The following is a 27,054-nucleotide window of genomic DNA, read 5'->3' on the forward strand; positions in this document are numbered from 1 at the left end:
AGATTTGTAAATATATGATCTGCCAGCATTTTAAATCTCCCATGTCATTGCATGCCCTCTATAACTGTAAAAAAGAGAAGTAATTTGATTAGTAAGAAATTCATACAGAGAGGCAGGAAATCCAGGTTGAAACCCCTGCTCAGACATAAGCTTTCTGAGAAGCTGGAAGCAGGTCACTTCAGACCAAATCTACGGAGGTGTTTGGAGGTACAGCTCAAAGACATTGTGCTGTGTTAGAGTCAGACAGCATTGACTACTGAGCACAATTTAACCCTGTTTAATTTCCTGGTGTGCCAGTATGGGCAGGGCTGCTCTGGGGTATTTCCAGATGCTCCATGAGCTGTGTTTGGAGGGTGATTTGAACCTAACTCAGCAGATAAATGCCCTCAATCCTCCCCCAGAAACATGGATATTATGTAATTCTTTTTTCCCTTTTTTTTTTCCCTTTGGAAACAGGCTAAAATAACCAACATACAGATTAGTCTAAGGGATGGCTCCTCAAGAGCACAGCTCTTTTACCTAAGAGCTCACTGGGACCAGCAGTTCCTGATGGCTGAGGGAAGAGAGATGCATTAAAAGAGCGAGTTGCTTCTCTGGGAACCAGGCCAGACAAAATGATCTGTATCATATATACAGACACACACATGTGGCACATGCGTGGTGAATCCTGGGTGCAAGCACACAGTGAATCTGCAGCGATGAGCCCAACAGAGAGACACAACTGCTGTGCTTGCCCTCTGGCTGAGATGCCTTGCTTAGGTGAGAGAAGGATGTCTTTTGGTTGTTCTTCATCTCCCAAAAGCACATACGCTGGCATTACATACCCAGCTGGCTCCCAGAAAATGTGGTGGCAGGGCGATATTTATGCAAATATGGAAATTYATTAAAACAATCATAATGATGACACCATTCAGGAGTCCAAACTGACCTTTGGAATGAAGGCAACCAACTTTGTGCCACTGTTTGAAGGGTTAATGGTGGGCTTATCTATGCCAATGCTATTACACACTCAAAACTGCTGAATTGGGGATTTAAGGCATCAAAACCTCACTGACTCAGTCCAAGTCAATGTAATTTAATTCATTAGGCCTGATGCTCACCTTACTTATTAACAGCTGATGTAAATTAATGAGTAAGTAACTAAGTGGAACCACAACAGGGCAAACACCTAATTTAGAGGCATCTTTAAATCTTACTTTCTACACAGGCTGTTAGTTTGCATCTGCAGGCAAACTTTTTAAGTTAAATAGGTAATCAAGGTACTATTGGTTTAAGTGGCTGTAGATTAGAGACCACACTGACTTAGCTACATTTCTTTTTAACAGGGTATCTGAGTTAATCAGTGTAGTTATACTCATTCAGCCTCTTGAATATATGAGCTCTAAGTTTGTCAGGATCAATTCTTAAACAGCTTCCAATTTATTCACCAGCTTTCAGTGCCTGGTGCCAGGAGAGCAGTTTTTCACTAACRGGTTCCAGTTTGGTTTATGTCATCTACATCCTGTTAATCACATCTTTTAATTGCCAAAATTATTTTTCCCTTTTTATCCTCCCTCATGCAAGTTAGCCTGTAACTCATTTTTTGTCATTAAATATCATAGAATTATTGTAGAATCCTATAATGTTTTGGTTTGGAAGGGACCTTAAAGATCACCTTGTTCCAGCTGCTTTGCCATGGCCTTGGGCACCTTCCAACAAATCGAGTGGATCCAAATCTCACCCAATCTGGACTTGGACAAGGATGGAGCATGCCATAAAATAGCCAYTATCTGTGTTTAACATATTTGTTTTCTCTGCAAACCAAACATCTTTCRTTGGAATTGCACTGAAACAGTCTTCAGCGCCAAAACTTGACTCATTTTGCTGCAATTTTGASAAAAACAGGCTTCACCAAATGACAAAGTGCCATCCTTTACAGCTTGAACCTACCTTCTAAAAGTATAATATCKATAATGTCAATGCATAGGCAAAAAAAAAAGATGTTTGCAAAGTCCATTTATGCAAATCTATATATAATTTAGAAGCAGAATGGAYTCTCACACTATGTAATTGCCACTTTTCCACAGGCAGATCTTAAAAGCTGAAGAAATACTTGATGAAAGTTCTTTTAAAGTCTAGAAAAGCTCAGTGATTTCAGTGAAGAATTGGAAATTCTGGACACTCAAAGGCAAATTCAAAGTGCTAATGCATATTTCAGAAGCCTAAATTCAATGGTCTATTTTGAAAACGTGACCTCCTTTTATCTTCATTTTCCTTCCACTCTGAACCTTCAATCAAATAGCAACACAAGGGATGGGAAATCTGCAGAGTTCTGTGATCAGATTCTCAAAATCTCCTGGAGATATTGATTACATTTTACCAGCCTAAGTTGGACCCTAGAGATCCAAAATTGGATACATATTAAGTAGCTTGACCCTATAGATCAGATCAGCAAACTATTTGCCTGCTGATATTGCCAATGCTGCAAGGGCTTTAACTACAATTTGACTTCTTCATTATCTGCAGCTTTCCAGGCAATAATCTCTGTCTTCATTTCAATCCATTTCCACCCTTCTCCATTCTGGACACAGACAGACAAAAATGTATTGAAAACCAGTTTGAAAATAAGAAATAAAATTGAGTGCAGCATGGTCGAGGAAGCTGGAAGAATTGTAAAGGAAACATGTTAGGCTTTGGGTTCTGACGTTCACATTAAATAAGATGCTGTTTTCTTTCTCTGCCCCCGGGAGCCAAATTTTGCTATATTAGATGGAGGGGAAAAGGCTCCCTTTTATTCTTGGAAGGATTCCTGGAAGCCTTCCCCAATCTGAAGATGCAATTTCAGCAGTCAGAACTTAGCTGGGGAGCAAACCAAGAGACTCTTTCATGAGCACACATCAAGCAAGGGCATGCTGTCCCCGACCTAAACCTCCCTCCAGCTGCAACCTGTTATGATGCYCTGTCGACAAGATTTATTTCTCCCTGCTGCCCTAGCCCGAGCTGGCGAGGAAATCAGCTGAGTTTACAAACTCGCATTCGAGAAAGGGAAAAAAAAAAATCTATAAAACTACCACACGCTTAAAAAACCTTGCATCGAGGCGCTGCTGCGCGGACTTACGTTGCCTTTTTCAAATTTATTGACGGTGTTGAGGCAGTTGTAGAGGACGCGCTCGCCCGTGTCCCCCTGGTCACCAATGAGGCAGATGAAGACGTTGGCATCGGTGCCACTGCCGCTCACGGTGCCCGTGCACACCGTCACRCGGTATTTGATCACTGGGGAGACATAAATTAGTGAAACAACCCCAGCAACACCGTTAATCGCCGTTTAAATTTACTGCCTTTTTGACAGGCTTGTAATTAACTTTAAGTGTTCGTACTTCCAGCTGGTACTTCTGCTGATGTATTGACTTCCACACTTCCACGTTACTGCCAGGAAAAGAAAACAGGAAGACCTGAAGCGTTGAGAGAACCCACAAAAGTGCTCCAAACAAGGACATAAAAGTGGTGGCCCTTTCCAGTAAAGCCTCAAGAATTGGAGTGTCCCTGTCCTGTTGCCTCCCCTTCTGCCTTCCCAAGACGGCTCTAGGGCTGGGGAACCTTGCAATGTGTGGAGAAAATAACACTTGCAGCATCCACGGCAGGCAGAGAAAAAGAGTTAGAAAGTGCTCAGAGACCTGAGGAAGGGGCTGTTCATGTTGGACTTACGGGACAAGACAGGTCCAGCTGGCTCCATCCCCTTGGGACAGCTACAATCGCAGACCCATGAAATCATTACATCATAAAGGTTGGAAAGGATCCCCAAGATCATCCCTCCAAGAGTCCAAACTCTATGCAGGAGGTTGCATTTTTTGCTTCCTTGTCACTTTTGAGGTCTTCACGGGATTTATCTGATGGGTTTTGCTCTGCTGCTGTCCTCCCCTGTCCATGCCCYTCTCTCTGCCCTCCCACCTAACAGGGTGAAGGATTTCCAGGAAAAGCTGTCACAGCAAAGAACCAGCCCACAGACCAATCTTTGAGACAGAGGCCCTTTTTTGCAGCTTAGGGAAGGGACAAGAAGCAATGCCCCCAGCCTTCCTCCAAAACCCACCTGCAAGCCCAGCACACAGGTGCTGATTCTCACCTCTGCTCAGCACAAATTCTCCTCACAGGGAAAAGTGCCTGTGTGAGGATTCGAGCTGCCCTCTCCACAGCTGATTAAAAATACATTTCAAAACCAGGTTTATTTACATTTTAATAACATCTGCAATTACAATTACTCTTCCTCTTCCGAGAAACTGCTCTGCTGCATGCAGATCACCAAAGTCAGAACCAGAAATTTCAGAAAACAGGGACTCAAGGTCTACAGAGTGTGGCTGCTTTGGTGGAAATACAAAAAATCCCACTGGCAACCTTGAGACATTCTGCTCTCTTAAATTCTCCTTCTCAGTAGATTTAATTCTTGTGACACAAGGTCGAGGCAAAAGTGGCCACTTCAGGAAGCCAGGGCAAAGTTCTGCAGCTTTCCTTAATTAAATCTCCAGTTCAATTAAAGGAATAAATAGTTTGGATTGCTCATACATACTGAAAGATGCATATGCACACACTACTGTGCTGTGCAACTTACTATACATTTATACATACAGCTGCATAAATTTGCATATAACTAAACAAAGCTTTAAAGACCAAAATATGATTGTCAAATTTTAGATTGCATTTCAGCTAAGCTTGCTTTCCATGAATATTCCTCAAACCTGGCATTTCACATTTTAAGGCAGATTGGAAAAAAACTTGCAAGGTTTAAAAAAAAAACCAAGCCCTGGAAATAACTGTGCTGTGGCCAGATCTCTCCCATTTCCCACCACAGAGAAATCTGCTCAATAAAAAAAAAATAATAAAAGCCTGGGATTTCTCAGGCTTCATGCAGCTAATGATGCACACAGAAAATACTGCAGAGAGAAAGTGCCAGAAAGAGAAGTTAATTGAATTGCATCGGTTCTGCCTGTGCATCTCTCACACAAAGAGGGTTTCTTTCTATTCAGGTCCTAAGCAAGCCCTTGCACAGAGCCCGTGGCTCTCACCTGGCATGACTTCAGTCACCAGAGATCCCTCGGCRGGGAGCTCCCGCACGATCTCATTGTCCTCTTCATTTATATCTAGCCAGCGGCCGCAGTTGAATTTGTATTTTTCTTTTGTCAGCGTTTTCAGCAGAGTTACCTTCATTAAACCAAAAACACTGTGTGAGTTCAGAGGCTTAAAGGCAAAAAAAAGSAACAAGATCCTGACAGGTTTTTGCCAGGGAGGCAAGAGTAGGTAGCAGCAGAGAAAATAAAACACATTAATAACGAGGCCGTCTGACTCGTGCGCTGCAGTGAAGTATGGAGCAAAGCCTGCCACAGATGATGGCTTTTCATTCTTCCTTTCTCCAATGACTCTGCAGTGTTGAGGAAATTTTGAGGCATTTATGGCTCTGAAAATGGCTCATCTGCCACAGGATAACCCCGAGGAGCAAATCATGGATGGGGTTTGAGCTGCTGGTTCTTGCTGCTGGGAATCAACGCATGGAGAAAACAAAATCCCAAAAATGGCAGGAATCCTGATCAAAGATCTGCAGTAGTTTCCAAAGGAGTAATGAGCGAGTAAGGTGGTGGTCTGCAGTTGTCTGTGGGAGTGTGTAAAGGAAGGGTATGATGAAGGGTATAAAATCMCGGGTGCCATGGAGAAGACAGAGAGGGGTCAGCTGCTCCCTTTTCTGCCACAAGAAATTCAGGGCATCAAATGATGCTTGTGGAACAAAGCCCTAAGCAAAATAAAAGGACACAATCAGCCTGTGAAGCCCTTGCCAAAAAGCTGTTAAGCTTTCTGAAAGTTTAAATGTTCAAGGGGAGGTTAGAAACTTTCAACTAACAACTGGGGGATAAAAAAAACAAGCCCTGCTAAATGCTTTCTGTTTGGTAGTTCTGTTTAGGAAATGTCCAGCTAGAAACAGTCAAAAAGTGGAAAAATGTTAGGAGGAAGTACCGTAAATGCTTGTCCTTTTCCTACACTTCTGTAATCAYCACCTCATGTGACACAGGAGAGAAGGTGTTGGCCTAGAGGGACTTTTGGCCTGACCAGRGTGGCTCTTCTCTGTTTTGGTGATGGAAAATGGAAGCCTGACCCAACAGAGAGCAAATCAGGCGCGAAATGTGTGAGGGCTGGAACAAAGCATCATTCAGGTTTCATCCAACTTCCCAGACACTACAATGGATGCACAGGTGATGGGATTGGTGTGCCATGAGACTGATGCTTCCAGAAAACATCAGACGGGGTGCATATGGACAGGCTGATTTCCATAAAGTCATAGATTCATTTAGGTTGAAAAAGGGCTAAAATCAATCCAGCCATAAGAAATCAATGCATTTCATGCATCTTAACCAGGTGCACATAGATAGTTTGGCCAAAATGGACATGCTCTAAGTTACCACTTGTCCTTCCTGAAAACGTAATTTTTGTGTAGAGAAATAGGATACCACAGGGAAATATACAGCTGTGGAAGATACAAGCATTCTCCCTCATCATCTGTGAACAAACTGACAGGGATGATTGCAGCAGCCCAAAGTCTGAACAGCAATTTTTTTTTTTTCATAAAAGACCACAGCCAGGCACCTTCTCCCACCATAGGGTGACAAAATCAGCACTTGATGCCCTCTTCCMACTGGAGATGGATTCTGGCCGTGGATGCTTTCACAGCTTCATGACGATGTAGGAGACCAGGATCTGTCAAACCACGTCAGAAGAGCCCAAGGAAAAGCTACAAGTGGCAAACTCTGATTTATCAACACAGTTACTTACAGATGTAGAGCAAAGTGTGTATTTTTTAAGGGCAGAGAGTGCCCTAACTGGTTAGGAGGAGTGGGGGTGAAAGTTAGAGATTGAGTTGCTGCCCAGACAACCCAGGTGAGGGCTGACAGCACAGAAATCAATGCTGGTGGAGCAAAGTGAGTGAAGATCAGGCAGGGCACCCTCGACAGGTCCCACACAGCACACTGCTGCTCTGCTCTGCACCATCTCCATGGCCTCCTCYAGCCAGGTCACCCCCTCCACAGGGCTGGCAGCCCTCTCTGTGCAGTAAATCTCTGCTGCAATCAGGTTTTTTTTGTCATGGGCAGTGTAAATGTGCCGTGGAAGGAGTGGGTTTGCCTTTCTGTGCAGTAAAAATGTTTGTGAACAGGAAGATTTCTGAAGAGCATGGAAAAAATGCCTGCTAGCAGTGAGATGGGACTATGGTTATCTGACACAGGAAGGGTGGGAAATGTGATTTTCACCATCAATAGTGGCTGTGGGGAGCTGGCATTGCTTCTTCCCATTGCTCTCATTTCCCACACACAGAATCACACAATTGTTTGGGCTGGAAAAGCCCTCCAAGACCATCGAGTCCAACCATTCCCCAGCACTGCTCAGCTCACCACTGCCCCATGTCCCCAAGTGCCACATCCACATGATTTTAAAACCCCTCCAGGGATGGGGACTACACCACTGCCCTGGGCAGCTGTGMCAGCACAGTCCTTTCGGTCTAGAAATTTTCCCTAATATTCAAACTAAACCTTTCTTGGTGCAACTTKAGACAATTTTACCTTGTCCTTGTACAAGGCAGGCACCTCAGGGTGCTGCACAGCAAAATCAGCTGCCAGCTGGGGAGCACAGTGACCCAGGAGTGGCACTGCTGACCTCTGTCACCAGCCTGCCTTCCCTTGCTGTCCCCTCACCTTATTCAGGTGCCAGCCAGCAAAGGGGCTTCTCTTCTCGTGCCATATCCGAAGCTTRTAAAAGTTGCCGAGGTCAGGAAGCTCGATCTGTAAATGGGGAAAAAGGGGCAATATGGGTTTTTGTAAGGAAAAGCAYACACACAAAAAGCACCTCTGGACATCTTTTAAGGGCTAAATCAGAGAGGAGTCAGAAACACCACCCWGTTCCCAGTCTTGGGAAGACACACCATATCCACAGGTGGGTAAATAATTTGTATCACCACCAAAGGGAGTKACTTCAGCTCAACTTTAGAAGGAACTAATGGAGTAAAAATCTCACACAGATGATTTTCTGCCCAGGATTKAGCCCTGGAAAACAATACCAAGCCAAATCCACTCTAGCACAAGATTCATACCATGAATTTGTCAGTCTGTCCAGTTTCAAAGTTGTCTGAATTATTGTCCAGYTTCATCTCATCTGACTTCCCCTTCTCTCCATAAATCTGGAAGAAGATGGTGGCATCTGTTCCYGCATTTTTGATGTCACTTGTCCAGATCCACAAAGACCAGGGGTTTTCTAGAAAAAAAAGGGTTCAAGATACTTGTTTTAAAAGGTAGTTTTTATGTTGTTTCCCCTGGTAGGTAGAGAGGACAGGATGAAGGAAGACCAAGGCCTTTAATCCTTTTCTGCACAAAAATAATCAACTGYTGCATAATGTACAGGAATGAGATTGGCTGGAAATACAATTCTGTGGTTTCATTTAAAAGAAAACGAGGAAAAGAAACCCCACCACTTTTCAGGTGAACCATATTCTCTTGTTGTACATTACTGACAGTGTAATGCAGGGTTGTGGTCCAACCCTAAAGTTTCAGTGCCCTCATCACATAACTACAACTCAAGCTGCAAAGACCATAAAGTCAGGAAAAGTCATCTTTTCTTCTATCATAGAGGACTCTCCTGTTACTCGTGCACAGTGTGATGCAGCTCCAGGTATCTCCTAAAAACTTGTTTGATCTGTGTCTGGAGCAAGCAGGAGTACAGACACAGACATGCTATCACCTCATCCTGAGCTAATGAGCCTCCTGAGACTGGACTAATTATCCTAAAAATGCCTTTTGCAGAGGAGGCTGTCTCAAAGCACCCTCAGGTTTCCATCCCTAGTGAGGCTGCATCATGTGGGACAAACACACTCAGAGCACTGTGAAAATATTTTCCAAAACGTTTTACATTATTTAAATGCCTAAATTTGACATGATTTTGGTCAACAATTTTTTTTATACTACATGACATGCCCAAAGAYTGTGGCCAATCTGCAAGATTTTTATCTCAAGTTTTCATCCAGCATTTTAACCATAAGCAACTTTCCCTCAGTTTTCACACCAAAATATTGTTGCATACGTGAAGGTGACATTATTTCTTCTAAAGAGCCCCTCATCTGCATTCTTTATTGATGATAATGTGTGTCGCTCCTGCAGGCCTTGCAGCACCTACAGGAGAGGGAACGGCCTTCTTTCCTCACTCAGACATCAGCTGAATTATTAACAAATCTTAATGAGAGAGTTGCTAACCCCTTCCGTATGCCCCAGCCCACACCAGCACGGCTTGACCTTCAGAGCCCAGAATGGAATATAAAAATATGATGACATGCATATAAATTAGGTTTTTACTGATCTGCTCAGTGTTTGAGTGTATAAAAAAGAGGCAAGAGCTACTGGGAAAAAAAAAATGAGGGGAAGAGGGAACTCTCCCAGAAAAAGCTTTGTCCCTGTGTTAATAATATACAAAATGTTTATGACCACTCCTCTCTGAGAAGAACCAGCAAGTTGTAGATGAGCAGAAATGAAGCAAAGCAAAGTCTGTGAATGGCAGGTGAYGGAGCAGCCTGGCTCCCTGGGGAAAGCTGCAAGTGCAATTCAGACAGCACAGACTGCTCTCCTGAGTCTGGTTTGGCCTTCCTGACCTCTTCTGAAGGAGAGCAGGAGTGAAACACACATGGAGGGGGAAACGGGACCTTGTAGCAGGATAAAATGCTGATAGAGGGCTGTCAGGGAGGAACCACACAGGGGGAGATGTGGGTGAGCTGGGGCTGCAGCTGCAGGAGAAGGCCAGGCATTTCCCCAAACACCCATCCTCGTCCTCCCAGGGCTGGCTGGGCTCATCCCCCACGTTCTCATCCTTTCACATCACACCCAGGCAGTTTGGGGATTCTCAGAGCCAGGGCAAATATTCCCCAGGGCACAAACACCAGGGAGGACTAGACCTGGAACAACAGTTTCCAGGATAACATTCGAGATAGGGAGAGGACAGAATTAAAACAAAAAACAAAAAAACCAGAACAAATACAAGCTACATATGGAGCTGCAATCTGCTGCAGGAGCAGCTCCTGCAGGCAGCACTGGGAATGTTTCACCATGGATACCCCAAGTGAGGTCCCACCCAGCTTTGATCACCCCCACAGAAAGGGACAGTCCTGCATGCACGGGGACATAGGCGAGGTGACAGAACAGGTCTTTTCTAACTCTGACTCTGGGTTTGTGTAATCTGGCAGCAAAAGGTCACAGATTTCTCAAGGCTAATGCTCTCTGTCCATCTCCTGTGCTGCAGCAGTGAGGGAGTTATCCTGTCAGTAACAATCAGGGCYGATAAAGGGGGGGTTAAAGGCTGAAGATGCTTCAGCTGAACGGGGCCCTCGGAGGTGCGGTGTGGTCACAGCACCGACCAACATTGGGATAAAGCTCATTTAAATGAACTGCCGGAATAAACCACGTCCATTATCACAATTAAAATATTCTGTTGGCACAGGCCCAGGCCAGGCAGCAGCGATGTGTTTGGGGCACAACCAGGCTGGAGCTGGAGTTGGAGTGTGTGTGGAAGGATGGAAGGATGGACAACCCCCCTTGAAGCAAACACGTGACATTGCCTCCCTCTAGAGAGCAGGCTCCACAGCTGGACAGGGCTAAGACCTCTTATTTCCCTAAGATCAGGAATAAAAATAGGTGAAGTCAAGGAAATTGTGATTTTCTTCACATTTCTTTCTCCCCCTCCCCCCCACCGTGTTGGTCTCCTAATTATATTTCGGTTTTAGATTTAAGTTTCTATCTAGAATAAGAAAGCTTTGCTGCTTTAGTGATATGGAACAGAGCCTGGCTTGCCTGCAAAGCTGAGATGATGACTGATGCAGCCCTATGCCCTGTGAACCTAGGAAGACTGAGAAGTATAATTTCTTCCCTTAAGAAAATGAGTATAATTCTTCAAAATATTGCAGGAGTTTAACTTCATACCTTCATGTTCAAGGCTGAAACTCATGCCCCAACATCCAAAGGATGTTGAGCTACTTGGGATCAGCCAGAGGAGGGCACGGAGATGCTGCCAGGGCTGGAGCCCCTCTGCTCTGGAGCCAGGCTGGGAGAGCTGGGGGTGCTCACCTGGACACGAGAAGGCTCCAGGGAGAGCTCAGAGCCCCTTTTGGGGCCTAAAGGGGCTCAGGAGAGCTGGACAGGGACTGGGGACAAGGGCTGCAGGGACAGGACACAGGGAATGGCTTGGCAGTGCCAGAGGGCAGGGATGGATGGGATATTGGGAAGGAATTGCTGTCTGGGAGGGTGGGGAGGCCCTGGCACAGGGTGCCCAGAGCAGCTGTGGCTGCCCTTGGATCCCTGGCAGTGTCCAAGGCCAGGCTGGACATTGGGGCTGGGAGCAGCCTGGGACAGTGAGAGGTGTTCCTGCCATGGCAGGGGTGGGAATTAATGACCTTTATATGACCCTGCCCATCCAAACCATTCCATGATGTGGTGACAGAATCCACTTGAGCCTGCCCACGACCCTGTGTTTACACTCAGGTGACACTCGGGGGTGTTGGTTATGGGAGCAGGGGTGCTGCTCACAGSAGCTTCTGGACATTTGCACCTACTTTTCAGCCTTTTCTGGCGCAGGGAGAGCATTTCGTAGAGTTCCCGCTCGATGAGACCGTCCCCTTCGTCTTCATCCAGCCACTTYCCACACGGGAAGGTTTGCTCGATGCCAGTGAAGGGGCAGTAAACCACCACCTGGGAAAAGAGGTTGACAAAGTGAGCCCAAATATTCTGCTACGCATCCCTCAAGTCCTTGACACCGAAAATTTAAACAACCAGAGCAAAGACAGAGCTGATGATCTCAGCTCTGCTCTCAAAATCAGCTTTTGTGGACCAGCAAGAACTGGACTGGTTGCACAAATCCCAGTTTGGAGCAGAGCTACGACTTATCTGTCCTGTTATTCCCATTTTTGCAGCAGTACATCACAATGGGTCAAAAAGAAGAGGTGAAACACCAGGAGGGGAAGGGGATGGGGACAGGCAGGGTGGCTGCTGCTGTCAGCGTTGTGTCAGTGAGCAGCACACAGCACAGCCCTGCAGAAAGCACAGGGCACAAAACCCTTCAAACACACCCTGATGAAGCTGATTTTGCTTGCCAGGAAAGCTGAATTTCCTCATAGCTTCAGGGTAGGCATCTGCCTTCCTCCCCACCCTCCCCTTTCCTGCTGCTAGCCTTGTGCATGACCTAATGTTGCCACCAAAAACCAGGAAATGAACTCTCTCTCCAGTTTGCTGGGATGGAAAGCTGCAATCACTTTGCTAACAATGCTGGGTGCATAGGAATTTCACCTCAAAGCATGAACAGCAACCAAACAGACCAGGTTATAGCCATGGAACTAACACATATTTGTCACATTTTATCACATATCCATTGCATGTCCTGAATATATGCTTATTATTAGGGTAATTACTACCATGAGTTATTTGGATATCTGGGGGTCTTCAGGGTAATTTGGGAAAATCCCATTCCTCAAAATTCCTTCTYAAGGCCCTGGATCTTCTGGTGAATCTTGTTTCCTTGAGAGAATCTCAAACACGTGCTCAGGTTATGATGCACTCCTCTTTATCATTCTTTGCTCTGGCACTCCATCTCTGTTCCCAAAACTAAGATATCYACCAGCACATATTAATCACTGGCAGAAGCAAACAAGGAAGCGTCAGCTGGCAGAGAACTTATTAGTCACAGATGTAGGGAGTTAACACRAGGCCACATTAATCTCTGGCATGTGTACTAAGCACTGCATGGTACAAAACCAAACATTACCCACGGATGTGGGGATCACATGCTATGTGCTAAACGTGGAAGAATTTCCCAACATCTTCCCCCGCYGCTGCACAGAATTTCTCTCAGGGAAATTTAAGTTGTTTGGGTAACAGCGTCACATATTTCTCCACCGCCTCCCAGTAACAGCTGTGGTCAGCCACTTTCTACTGGGTTTTGGGGTTTTTTAAAAATTATTTCTGAGCCTCCAGAGCAGCATCTAGAAACTTGAGGGAAGTCTGAGCGTAGATGATAACTTTGAAAAKCTCAGCACAATCCAAGGCTGTGTTTCTGCCCGGCCCCTTGGGCGAATATCTGAAGGTGCTTTTGGAGCTGAGCAAACAATAATCTCTATCTTTGTGACTGCAGAGGGGCAATCAACCCAATTAGCGAGTGATTGACTTATGCATCCGAYGTGCCTTTGAGGCAATCAGCTGCTCCCGTGCGTGATGTATAATATTGACTTGTTAAACCGGGGATATTGCCTTCCAGACAAAAGCAGGTTTATTTATTTATTTCAAACCGTATTGGGCTGGCGAGGTCAGGTTTTGAATGGGGAGCAGGCCTGACAGCTGCCTGCAGACTCAAATCTTGGCAGTGCTGGCCTAAGRGWAGGACTCCACGMCCTCAGAGGTCTGTTCCAACCTAAAYGATTCCATGGGTTTAGGATAATTTAGTCTCACCTTCTCACAAAACCAGCCAGAGCTGACRCCACAGTTGTCGTGCCCGATGGTGACCCTGCTGAGAGGGCTGAGCAGGGCAGCRATCTCCACGTTGAAGAGATCCGTCCTGGCACGCTCAAATTCACCCCCTTCCAGGAAAATCTTCCCGCTRTTCTTTAAGCCTTTGGAGCCGTGGAGGATCACGTGGATCTTGGAGTTGGTGCCGGCTCCTCTGATATCCCCCGTCACTACAGCCACGTTGTACACAATGCCTGGAGGAACCAGAAATTTGGTTAGGGAGAAAAGAAGGGAGGAGAGGAGTCTGAGAGTTATGATTTTAATTGGATTTATGTCGGGYTCTATTGATTTCTCACCGGTTTATTTATCTTCTGACTTACACGCTGCACAATACTTCATTTTTTTTGTCCCACACGTAACTCTGAGAAATGCACACTTGCCTTTAGACTGTCCAAGAGAAACAGGCTTGGGGTGGCAAACACCCTGCCCATGGCCCAGTGGGGGAAAAAAAGTTTTCTTTTTTTTTATTCACTATTTGGCACTGATTAAGTGAATAAAGGCAAAAAAAAAAAATGAATTGGCAACTAAGTTGTTTGATTTTGAGAGACTCCAAGCACCAAATGTGTCAGAGAATGCTGAGAGGATGAAGAAGTGTTGCTTTGAACAGTGGTGGCAAGATCTGCAGCATCACAAAACTCTGAAAAMTTGGGRTTTATTTGGTTTTTTTAGYCTACAAKGCTGCTGAAACCATCAGGACATTCACAGCCACCGTGAGAACCCACAGATYTCAGCAAAACAAGGTTTGTGCTGAGAAACCCAGCTGGAAGAAAGAAAAATATTTCTGAAAAGAAACCTTATTTACATAAAAATGTCCTTGGGGTTTTTCTCCCTATCTCCAACTGTTGGTCTAAGAAAGAAAACATTTCTTCCCACAAGTCTTACCTCTCAGGAAAGCATATCTTAAACCTGTCTCGTGGCATCAAACACACGCCTAAACTGTGTAACCGTGTTTTAGGGAGCATGCAGAAAATAGATGAGGCTTAAGCCAAGTTTTTTGATTAGATCAGACAGAAATTTCAATAGGGACTTGGAATGAAGCAAAACATCAAAACTCACTCTCTTATAAATAATCCTCCCTTTGAAATTTACATTAAAAATTGTACTCCAGCACGCCTTACTGTGGATATATCTTCAACAAAACTCCTGAGAGCAGGAAAATAAAATACACAGTCATGAATGTGTAAAAGATAAAGGAAGCTTTCAGGGATTGAATTACATTTCTTTCAGTTTTCTTCCCATAATTTTTCCTAACAAGCATCCTGCAGTCAGGGATCTGCACCCAGACCACTTTGCTCATGCACAGGCTGCGGGGAATATGAGGACTGCAGATGCTGAAGACCATGCAAGGAAATAAAGATCAGGTCTTACATGCATCATCGAAGTGTTTCCCTCATGCCAATGAATAAATACAGGCAGAACACTACCCAAATAATCTTCTGCCTCGAGATAAAGTCTTTTATTGGCTTTACATCTAGGTTTCTTTTAACATAGACATAAACTTGGCTGTCTTTGCTTTAACCATGCTGGATAATAAAAAAAGGACTGATTTAGGGCTCAGCACTGCATTTCTTGTTTTGTAAAAAGATGCTTTGCTCCCCAGACAAGAACCTGAAGTACAATACTCAGTGTTTTGTGGCACACTGGTGACTTTGGAAAAYAGAAAACCGCTTTCTGAATGCAGGAATTTCTGAAGCACAAGCTGGATCTTCCATCCCCTGCCCACCAGCCCCTCGTACAGGTGCTCCAGGTGATGAAGCAGAGTGTAGGTCCTTCTCAGCTTCTCAGGTGAGACACACAGAGGTGAGAAATGTGCTGGCAGTTCAGAACCCTCACACAGAACAGCCTGTCACCAGCAGATGCTTCACTGCAGGTCTCCCTGAACATAAGGCATTCAATCTTCTAAAGGAAACACAGCTAACAGCCTTCAYTTCCCACTTCCCACCACGGATTCAGACCATGATTTTACCTGTGGCTTCTGAGCCCCCAACGAGGATGTCCCTCTGTATTTTCCCGTCATCTTCATCTAAAGCAAACCAGCGTCCCACGGGGAACTGGTACACACATTTATTGCCAATGTCCTCAATGATTACCTGGTAGAAAAGAAACACCAAGTTGAAAAACAGCATGGGAAAAGCAATGGTTTTACTCAAGGGGGTGACAGAAGAGCAGGAGCTTAATGCACTCTCACTTGGTATTTAACATAGCCAGTCCTCAAGCAGATCCCTCTCCACTCCCTTAATTAGTACTGATAGCATTTCAGACAATCAGTGAGTAAAAACACAGCTTTTTTTTTCTTTTCTTTCTGTTTCATCCAGTGAACCCACTCTGCATCTCTCGGGGTGTGCAGGACCAGATGTCTCTGCAATCCAGACCAGCTGGCTGTCCTGTCTCCCTGCTCTCCAGAGCCTCCTCGCTGGCTGCTCCTCTCCATCAGCTCAACGACAGCTCTTTGTTCTGCTTTGGGAACAGGMTGGGTTCTCTCTCTCTGCTTTAGAGCCTGGTCATAAAATAATGCCTAGGARTTTCAGGGCAAATCCAGACCATCAGATGAGCTCGTGTGACTCAGTAACATAATTTTAWTCCAGCCACTTACTCCAGGGTGGAGCCCTTGTAAAGGCTGCCTTTAAAACCCTGTGGGAGTAAACAGTTTCTGATTTGGAAGGATTAGGCCCGATCAGGCCCTTGGACCACCAGTGAGGTGAGGCTGTGAAATTATAATTGAGTTTTAGGGGGCAAAGTGCAAGGTTCTGCACCTGGGTTGGGGCAATCCAAAGCATGAGGACAGACTGGACAGAGAATGGACAGAGAACGGACAGAGAATGGACAGAGCAGCCCTGGGAGAAGGGAGAAGGTGCTGGRGGTGAGAGCAGAACCTGCCCCRGCCCTGAACCCCCCGAGCCCTGGGCTGAGCCCCAGCGTGGGCAGCAGGGGAGGGGGGGATTGTGCCCCTCTGCCCCGCTCAGGTGAGACCCCACCTGCAGAGCTGCCCCAGCCCTGGGCAACAACAGCACAGGGACCTGGAGCTGCTGCAGCCAGGCCAGAGGAGGSCACGGAGATGCTGCCAGGGCTGGAGCCCCTCTGCTCTGGAGCCAGGCTGGGAGAGCTGGGGGTGCTCACCTGGACAAGAGAAGGCTCCAGGGAGAGCTCAGAGCCCCTTTTGGGGCCTAAAGGGGCTCCAGGAGAGCTGCACAGGGACTGGGGACAAGGGCTGCAGGGACAGGACACAGGGAATGGCTTGGCAGTGCCAGAGGGCAGGGATGGATGGGCTGTTGGAAAGAAATTTTTGGCTTTGAGAGTTGTAAGGCCCTGGCAGCTGTGGCTGCCCCTGGATCCCTGGCAGTGTCCAAGGCCAGGCTGGACATTGGGGCTGGGAGCAGCCTGGGACAGTGGAAGGTGTCCCTGCCCATGATCTTTAAGGTCCCTGTCAAACCAAACTGCTCCAGGATTCTGTGATATTGTGTTGAAACAAGCTGGGGAACAATATTCTCCTTTCATATTAAGAGTGTAGTTTTTTGCACCCCTTGCTGAGGTGTTTCTTACCAATACCTTCAGCTGGACTCCAGGACTCTGCCATGGATTTACTGCAGTATTTTAAACCAGCAGAGAAGAGCATTGAAGAATTTTGGTCAGAGGGAAGGAATCAAAATCTCTACTCCTCTGTGTGGGTTATGTCTCAAAGGAGGGGAAAAAAATCACTCTTATGGATAGAAAGCCCCTGACACTTTTCTTAGCAATGAGGGAGCATCTGAAATCTGTCCTTTCTGATAAATTTATGAAACCATTCTTTGGGAAAYAGAGCTTCCCCTCCTGTCACTCATCCCACAGTGCTGTTGCCTGTAGCACTCCTGAATCCTGTTGTACCTCCACAGACAGAGACAGAGGCATCTGCCAGGGCTGGGATTGTCAGCATGAGAGAGCAGAGCTCTGCTGGAGTGTTAGAGTCTAAAATAGATGAGCTTTGGGAGAAATATCAACACTCCAATGCCTCTCTACCAGCTGATCCTCTTTAGGTTCCTTTTAAAGGCTTTTATTCTTMTATTTAGAGGTGGAAAACCATCTCTGAGCATTGGCCACACTGAAAACACAAGAAACAGGAGAACATGTTCATCCTGGAGTGACAGCACTMTAGTGTCCAAGTATTGGAGCAAATAACAGAAAAAACATCTAAAACCAGCAGACAATAACTGAGCTATTTCAGCTCAGTTCTCCAACCTTCCATCTGAATCTGAGAGGCCAAAGTTGCTTTTTATTTAATCACAAACATCTTGGAGGCTTGTGGCAGAACAAGGGCTGGTGTGTTGACTGTAGTAGTCACTAGTCGAAGTTTTGGGACATGGGCAATCTTCCCAGCCTCATCAAAAATCTTGCACAGCACTTGTGATGTGAGAATGAGGTTCTGTGCTTTTTTTCCCACCACTGTTTGTTACATTGATCACAACAACTCTGTTTTCTTTTCCACATTTTTCATGGACAGCCAGGAAAATCTTAACTTTTCCTGCATTGTGTGGTGGTGGTGGTGGTGGTGGTGAAGAAGCATGTGCTAATATTTGCATTTGCAACACATCAAACTACCCTGTGATCTAGGATTTACAAACGTGAGGTCAGGTCTTTGGTGGATTAAAGCCAGCTGTGTGAAAATCCATCAGCAGAGGAAAGAAAATGAGACTCGAGGGAAGAGAGTTCTCCCTCTAAAATATCCCTTCAACCATTACACTAAAAGCTGTGATATCTTCCTGCCCCATAGCAGGAGACCAAAATGAACAGGAAAGTGGAAGAAAAGGGTCTTTGTGGAGGGTACATCTCTTTTGATGTGCCAAGCATAAATCACTTAAATTTGGGCAAGCCATGAGTCTGCAAATTTTCAGTGTGAGCAGAGCCAGCAGACAACTCTTGGAATTTGAGATTTTTATGGTTATGGTGACAAGCTAAGTCAACAGGATGAAATGATTTGTGTCCTTCTCAGTAACCTATACCCCCAGCAATTATCCTTGCATCTCTTGGTACCAGACCAGCAAGAGGGTGAGATATTTTGAGCCCATGCCACGCTGATGTTSAATGTCTCAGGACCAACTCACCTTTTCAAGGAACCAGCCAGCAGAGCCACCCTTGTTATTGTGCCCTATATTAATTTTCCTCAGTTTTCCCAGGTTTGGAGCATCGAGTGTGAACTTGTCTTCTGCTCCTTTCTCAAAGTTGTCGTTGTCATTGTCTAGTTTCCTCATACCTGAAGTGGGTGGGGGAGGGAAGTAAAAAAAAACAATTGAAAGAATAAATAAACAACRAAATAATAAAGAATTACTTCAAGGAGGACAGGGTTACTGACACGTGTGTTTGTAAGTGAAGGAATATTTAGGAATGTCACCACTGGATGAATCAAATATTCCCTAGATATCAGYTCTCTGCAACCAGGATTCAAGGCAAAGGCAGAGGACTTTCTATTCTAATAAAAAGGTACCTTTTCTCAAGCACACAAAAGACCAGGATTTCCATTCTAATGTCACAGTTACTTACAGCTCTCAGAGCTTTCAGAAATATATATCCAGATGGCTCCTAAATTTTTTCTTTTTTTTTATACCACCACATTTCCCTTTTATTTTCACTGCCTTTGAAAATCTCCAAACTGTTCAAGAAAGGCTTTGGTCACAAGCTGCAGATTCTGACATTTCAGGACACAGAACTCTTTGCTGTATCCGAGAGGAAGGATTTATTTTCAAATTAGGACCCGGCCAGGGCTGTTGGCTTTTCCCTGATCTCGCAGGGGTTTGCCTTTATGAGAAGTGTTAAAGCTGTGCTTGGTTGAAGCCGGTGCTGTGAGTGGGATGAAACCCACCCAGGGCACCAGGGCAGAGTCAGAGGTCAGTGAGAGCTCCTCCCTCTGACTCTCCATCCCTCCATCCCTCAGAGGGGATGAATCACTCTCCAGGGCTGTTATTTCTCTGTGTGGATGTGGCAGAGCACCCAGACACCCAGCTGAGGCTCAGACTCCTCCTTTGGGATGTCTGCAGTGAGATCAGATGGATCCCCCTGTAAAGCTCTGGAGGATTAATCAAGGGTGAGCCCTATCCACCAGGTTTTGTAATATTTTCAAGGACACTTGACATCATTATTTCTTGAATTTGACAGGATAGGTGCAGTGTAGAAGTTCCCTGGTTCCAAGAATCTCCAGGAATCTCCACCCACTTCTGTCCATGGCCCACGAACTTGGTTTGGGAACATCTTTTAATATTATTCAATTAATTTTATTTTTTATTAAAGTTTTTCCAGACCACTGTTGCAGCCTAATCGACATTTTAAAATGATCAAATAACTCTAAAAAATGCCTTTTAAGCTCAACTAATATAAACCTTGCTCAGATAATTTTCACAAGTGGCCAAGGAGGCTCAGGCATCACTTTGTCACAGAGAAGGGATGTCATTATCCATCCAGGGACCCAGAAAATGAGACACACAGCTCTCACTRCATTCACTGTTAATAAATATTACTGTTGGACCCTTCAGTGGTCTGGCACTCACTCCACTGCTTTCTCCTGGGGTGGCTTATGCTGCATTTTCCCAGAGTCTGGTTGTTTTAGTGACAGGTAAATTGAGCCATGCCCACACCCAGCCACAGCTGCTGCATTGCAGATGCATCTTCCAGGGGCTGTGGGTGTGAGGGCCCCCAGAGCTAACACCACCATTTGTTGTGCCTTTCACTCAGCCAAATTATTCTGCCTTTGCCAGATTGCCTCTGTGTGTGTGTGTGTGTGTGTATGTGTGTGTGTGTTGTTCAGATCACAGGCCTGCAGAGCAGGAGGAAATATTTCAGGAGATGATTTGCATTTGAATACCTGTGTCTCCTTTCTCACCGAAGATATTAATGAAGACGTCCGCATCTGTTCCGCTGCCGCTGAGTTCACCAGTAAAAACCCGGACCACGTATTTGTTGACTGCAAGGAGAGATTCACAAATCCCAATGCATTAATAACTCAACGGTTTGATGCAAAACATAACTTTGCAGRCCAATTCAGGCTGTGCTGATGCTGYCTTGAAAGCGTGGTCTGAACCGTGGATCTGGGTACAATGACCCCCTTTTGCCACGAGAGGAATGAAATCCATAGGCAGGACTCTGACACTGCCTATTGACTGCCCAGGGCAAGAGGACAGATCACTCAGCTCCTGGCCCTGGAACTGAAGAGTGAAAGAGAAGAGAAAGTGAAAATTTTGACTTGGATACAAAGGCATTAAATGAACTCAGCCCTACGGACCAGCTTTGCTTTTTCCAGATATCGATGAGTTACAGAGTCTGCCCAAACTCAGGCCTGACCCTTCTGATCCCAGATCTRTCCTAGAGCTATTTTGGTAGTTAATCTATACTAAGTATAAACTAAACAAGTATTTTGAGGAAATAATATCACAGTGATAGAACAAGGAGTCATGGATTCAAAATGAAAAAAAAAAGAAAAGAGAAATTTAGATTACATATTTCTATATTACATAGAAATTCTTTACTTGGAAGGTGAAAAGGGAYTGTCACAGGTTGCTCAGAATTGTCAATGCCCAACCTCTGGGCATGTGCAAGGCCAGGCTGGATGGAGCTTTGAGTAACCAAAACCGTGGGAAGGTGTCCCTGCCCATGGCAGGGAGAGGAACTGGATGAACCCAAAACGTTCTCCGATTCTCTGAAATGTCAGTCACACCACATGAAATAAAAATGTGGAGGTAGCCACCCTTTCTTAAAAACAAACAAACAAACAAACAAATCAATAAATCCAGTCTTTTTCATTTGATGAGGAAACAGGAGTAAAGCCCTGGAGCTGTGACACTGTGAAGGTGCATCATCTATGGCACCAAAACCCCACAAGTGAGGTGCACCATGGACATTTCACACATCATGTSAGTCAGTGAGTTTGAGAAGCAAGTTCTTCCCATGGGTCAGGGTGGGACTCACTTGGTTCCCAAGGACAGCAAAAGTGAGCTCAATTTCTTCTGAAACCAATGAAAAAACTCCCATAACATTCAGTGTGACTTTATTTGGGGACAAATATGAGCAACTTTCAAAATCTACCCCACAAGTTGCCTGACTAACTTGCTCCCCCAAGCACATGAGAGACACTTCGTGCCATATCTCCTGCAAAAAACGAGTGCTGGAGACAGGCAGCAGCACACCAAACAAAACTGATGAAAATTAATGTAAAGCTGCTACTGAGCAGTACATGATGTCATCCAAGCCCTCGACAGAGCTCCTGTTACCAAGCCCTGGGTAGCTGGTGCTRAAAGATCTGTGTTTTGTCACTTTTGTGTTTCTGAACCCCGGGCACACTGCTTCTGTGAAAGGATCAAAATTACAGGTCCCCTCACATGCAGACCCTTGGCAAAAATAAAACTTCTTGCGCCACAGAATCCTAAAATCATTAAGGCTGAAAGAGATCATCAGGTCCCACCATGAACCACAATCCTTGGTGTGCAGCTTCTTTTCCCTTTGGCAAGTGCCAAGTTAAGGGATGACCTTTCCTGGACTTCCCAGCCAGGATTCCCTCAGGAGCCATGGAACATCACCAGCACTGCCAGAACAGATCCCACACCTCCTCCACCATAATCAGTGCATATTAAAAGTTATTCTGAAAGACAGAAGATGCTTTGGCACACACAGTCCCGCTGAGGCAGAGGATGTGAGAGCAAACCCACGAGGAGCGGCTGTGGGGCCATCCCCTGAATGACAACGACGCTCTCAGCTCCCAGGGTGAGGCGTGCAAGGGCACAGCCCAAACAGGAGGGAAAATCACCTGTCACAGCTTAATGAATGTGCTGGGAAAAGGCTAAAAATCGAGCTGACATCCCCGGCGCCCCGGCGCAAAACATGCCACKGCAAATAAAATAATAATGATAAAACTGCAATAAATACTAAATAACAAGAAAGAGCRGAGCTGGGCTCAGATGAGGGAGAAAACACTTTAATGATTCACTTTAACTCTTTTGCTTCAGTTCATGGAGCTCTAATAATCTGCTAGAGATACACCAACACCAAAAGCGTTCATTTGCATTGCCCAGGGATGGGGATGGTGCAATTTACAGTTCCCACTTGGCCACTCAGCTGCTCTAGCTAAAATTGACCCATTGTACCTTGCGATCTTTAATTACAGACCACGTTTTTCAAGAAGCTTTGCCGCTTGCACCTCCTTTAGAATATTTAATTTGATGCCAGTGATTAATTTTCCACTTCGCTTTTCGGGAGCCTGAGGAACCTGATGGGATAACAGAATCGTCAAAAGGACAAGCTCCAGGGGCTGAACTTAGATTCCCCTTGCAGGATAAGGCCTTATACCTCTGAAATGTAGTCCAGAAGGATTTCTCAAAGCATGCAGAGCATCAAGGAAGACATACAGAGAAAAGTCCATGAAGAGCCTTAAGGAGCAGTGAACAAACACAAGGCAGGAAGGGCACCTTCTGCAGAAATACATCTGGCCAGCAAGGAGAACACTGGTGAAATTATTTTCCAGATCATKCACCTTTAAAGGTTTCTCAACATGGCTGCATCCCAAATCTCAGGTGCAGAATGACATCCTTTGACCTCCTGCTCAGGTCACTAAGGGCTCTGTACACTCACAGAGCTGCTGTCAGGGTCAGCACCAAGAGCCCTGTGTCAGGGCTGAGTCCTGAGCCCAGGATGGGCTGGTGGCAGCCACAGGGCTGTGGTGTATGGCATGTCCTGGCCTGGCTCTTTGCCGTGCTAATGTGTTTTCTGAAGGCAAAGCTCCTTCAAGAAGGTTAGAGTTCCTTGCCTTGGGTCAGAGCACATTTCTGCTTCACAAACTGTGCCTAGCCTGTGCTCATCACAGGTMTTTTCTTTAATTTTTTCCAACTTAGCAGCTCTGAAACTGGGCACTCAAACCTGTACCCATACCTGACCCTCAGGTCTGCATTCAGAACAATTTCAGCTCCTCTGTCTTCAGGAAACAAACCCTGAGCCACTCTGAATTTTTGCCAGCACTTTCTCCCTCTCTAAGCAATTTGACATTCAGCTGCAGCAAAGAGAGGAGCTCTTCATGCTGCTCAGGGGTCCTTCTGTGCTTCGTACATCAGCACATCTTACAGAGTGACATGGTGGATGAGCAATTTAAATAGAAAGGGATGCTGCCTCTTAAAAAGACAGTGAGGATTCAGCTGCTAAAAGCATGCAAGAAAAAGCTCTCATTGCAGCCAGGAAGAGATCTGCCATAAGTCAAGCACTCTTCATTTTGATCATGGGTGGATGTTGTTCCCTATTCTTTAAGCCCGTGGCAGAGGCATCTTTTAAAAAATACCCACTTGGCTTTTTTTTTTTWAAATCTCAATACATGGCTCTGACTTCATCTGTAAAACACAGATCAAGATGTTGCCTGGATATTTTTTTTTTTTTCCTGAATGCTTCTCCTAGCACTGAGAGCATGCAAAATGCTAATGTAAAAGCTGTGCCTCCACCGAGCAGTGCACAGGCTCACTGCAGCACAGGCACGGGGAGGGGAGCKTTCCTAGGAGCAAAATTAGCAGCTTCAGAAGCACGTACAGCAAGATGCCAAGAGCAGAACAGCTAACAAAAAACCAGTAGGAAGAGCAGTAGCTATTTTCTCTTGCCTTTCCACTTTCAAATTGCAGCACTCAAGTGTAAATGCCCTGTGCGGCTGCTGCACCTTCCTGGTCTCTATGGTTGTGTGCCTGCATTTGGGGACATTGCCAGGATGCCATCTCTGGGAAACAGTGGGGTGGCACTGATGTGACCCTTCTGCATTAATTTAGCAGACGAGTGACAGTCAATCAGCTTGTCTGCTGCTGRTTAACTCAGCCTCAGCTTTCAACAGCCAAGAGGAAAGGTTAATTTTGCACTGTGGGCTGGAGTCAGGCTCTCTCCCATGAGAGCCAAGGGGTTTATGTCTGAGAATGTGATGCACTCCTGACACTGCTCCTGGGGGATGGAGGAAATGGGGCTGCTGCTCTCCCACCCCCCTAACCCCAATAATCCCCATCCAGGCTGTCCCCACTGCCATCTCCATCCCAGGTGCAGCATTTACCCCAGAATATTTTCACCCAGACCCAACACCCCTGGGTGCTCCTGTGCAGCCTCTGTCCTCCCTCCAGCCACGGAAAATGCACGGAGGTATCTCAGCCAAATCCTTCAAGCTGCAGCTGACTGTCCAGCCGTGTGATATTCATCTGTTAATGTCATTTATTTAGCAATATGATATCACGGTCACTTGAASCACCGTAGGTTGGAACTGCCTAAGGAAATCTTGTGGCTGCTATTATTTGGGGCATTAGGTAGCRTGTTTACGCACAATCTGCCGAGTTTCCAGCAGCAGGAGCGTGAGGTTTGTGCAGGAAAGCAGAGCTGACTGTGCTTCATTACCTGGGGTTATTACCTCCTGCAGGGCGCAGTGAATTCCCAGCCGTGCCTGACCCACCATGGGGCAGGGCAGCAGCATCCAATATCTGAGAAATGTCACAGCCCTCACAGGCAAAGCACAGGGGGTTAAAAGGAAGGAGCTGAGCCGTAGGCTGCCATGGATTCGTCTCATAAGATGACTCTCAGCAATYATCCTTCTGTTTTCACAGCGCTTCYGAGAGTGGCAGGGCTTGAGATCCATCCTGTGCTGCTCAGCACTGAGCGGGCAGACTGGGGAAGGGGCTGAGGGTGGATAGGSGAGAGGCACTGCTACTCTCTGAATTGCTGCTGGAAATGAAATGAAATACTTCTGTAGTTAGCATGAAAATAATTGTTGCTAGAGGGAGAGGCAGGGGCTGGACCTGCAGACAAGGTACAATTTCAGCCTGAGTCTGCCACAGMCTCACACGAGCTCAGGACGTGGTTTAATGTCCACATGCCTTGGTTCCTGCCTGTCAGATGGAGTCAGTCACTCCAGCCCACCAGGAGCTGTCTGACAAAACCTCCTCTTGATGGAAAGGACTGACCTGTCACAGTGGAAACTCCTTTATACCACTGCTGACAGCATGTTCCTCAGTGACAGTTCTTGGTCAGAGCATCCTTAAAGTGTCAGACAGCCTGTGGCTGGGGCTCAGAGCTGGCCTCCCAATGCACTTGATTCACAGCAAACATCTGAATTTATTTCTTGTTTGTCCTGGCAGAGAGCTCATCCCACCAGGATAAAACCACCTTTTCCTAGATCATCTCCTGGTGACCTTCTGGTTGAGGTGTCCTGCTGCTCCTGTGCATCCCCCACCTGAGTCTCTGCAAATGCTGCTGAGATGAAAACCCACCCAGCTGAACCATTAAATCTCCCTGTGACAGAGTAGCAGGAGCCCTAGACACAGCTACCCAGAGCAAAATATAATTAGAGCCTAAAGCAACCCCGGTAAAAGCAGAGGGGCTCTGCTGAGCTCACCARCAGCCAGCTCTGTCTCAAAATTGTGTCCTGCTCTTGCACAAAGCAATGGCATGCAGATAAAGAAGACTTTTTTTTTTGCATTGAATTCAAAGGGTTGGTTTAGGGCTCAAAAATAATTAATCTCTTTCAAGGGTAATTGACAGCTACCTTTATTAATGAACTGTTCCTTCAGAGGTGGGGAACAGCTCCTTAACCAAGGGTTCAGAYTGGAAATGCAGATTACAAGCACACCTGGAGCATGGGGTGCTGGAGAAGAAGGAGTTTTGCACTGGACAGAGCATTGATGTGTCTGAAAATGTTGCTGCTCATTGCAAGGGTTTAGACTAGATGACCTCTAAAAACCCCTTCTATCCCAAAACATTCTGTGATCCCATGGCTTTTGGCTGTGAGCACCTCTGCCTGTTTTAGCAGGGGAGGAATGCTGAAGAGGTGGCTTTGGGGTTCCTGTCACTGGAGGCGAGGCTGGCTGGACTCTGATTCTGCATTTCTTCAACCTCACAAGAGCTCCCTAAAAGYGTGCTTTTCAGAGGTAATATTGGTGCTACTCAAGGAAGCCCAGCACTGGGAAAAAGGAAAGGGTTCAGGGAGAGTCTGGACAGTGCTCTGAGGCACAGGGTGGGATTCTTGGGGCAGGGCCAGGGTTTGGCCTCGGTGCTCCTTGGTGGTCTATGTTTGTACTCGGGATATTCTGTGAGTCCAGGAGCTCTGTTGAACATTGCATCACCCTCAGTCCCTGCCTTGTGCCCCTCCTGCAATGAACTCAGCCCTCAGCCTCTCAGCCTCTCCAGATACCCCAAGATTCACCTCCCTTTCCCGTGGCTCTTACAGGAAACCAAAGCATGCAGCACAACAGTTAATGTATTAGGATTCAGCCCGGATCATCCCTCTGCAGGGCCTGTGAGAGGCAATCTACCACATGCAGGAGGCTTTGCTTGTAGGATATGATAAACTGATGTTCCTACTGTGACTTCAAAGCGATGATGACTTTTTGAAGTGAGCTTTAAACGACCTTGCTCAGGAGACAATGGAGGTTTAGCTGCAGAAGCATGGAGCTTAGCACGGGGCAGTGCACCTTGTGACAGCGGTGCAGAAATCCTTGTTCATCTAATTCTCCAAGATTTATCATTACTTTTCATTAGTTCAGCCCTAGGGTGGGAGCCCATT

The 27,054-nt window shown here is 46.0% G+C and overlaps 1 protein-coding gene across 1 annotated transcript in view; it reads right to left on the reverse strand.

Moving 5' to 3' along the window:
- LOXHD1 (lipoxygenase homology PLAT domains 1) overlaps positions 1–27,054 on the reverse strand; it is a 148,504-nt gene that overhangs the window by 88,190 nt on the left and 33,260 nt on the right. The window contains exons 5-13 of the mRNA XM_057367815.1: positions 20,362–20,460; positions 18,611–18,759; positions 15,502–15,625; positions 13,479–13,729; positions 11,594–11,729; positions 8,099–8,259; positions 7,704–7,790; positions 5,037–5,172; positions 3,098–3,252 (exon numbers count right to left, since the gene is read on the reverse strand). Coding sequence (XP_057223798.1) covers positions 3,098–3,252; positions 5,037–5,172; positions 7,704–7,790; positions 8,099–8,259; positions 11,594–11,729; positions 13,479–13,729; positions 15,502–15,625; positions 18,611–18,759; positions 20,362–20,460 — 1,298 coding nt within the window. The remainder of the gene's footprint in view (positions 1–3,097; positions 3,253–5,036; positions 5,173–7,703; positions 7,791–8,098; positions 8,260–11,593; positions 11,730–13,478; positions 13,730–15,501; positions 15,626–18,610; positions 18,760–20,361; positions 20,461–27,054) is intronic.

The sequence above is a fragment of the Malurus melanocephalus genome, unplaced genomic scaffold, assembly GCF_030028575.1.
Source record: "Malurus melanocephalus ecotype Western Australia unplaced genomic scaffold, MMel_1.1 scaffold_85, whole genome shotgun sequence".
Lineage (NCBI taxonomy): Eukaryota > Metazoa > Chordata > Aves > Passeriformes > Maluridae > Malurus > Malurus melanocephalus.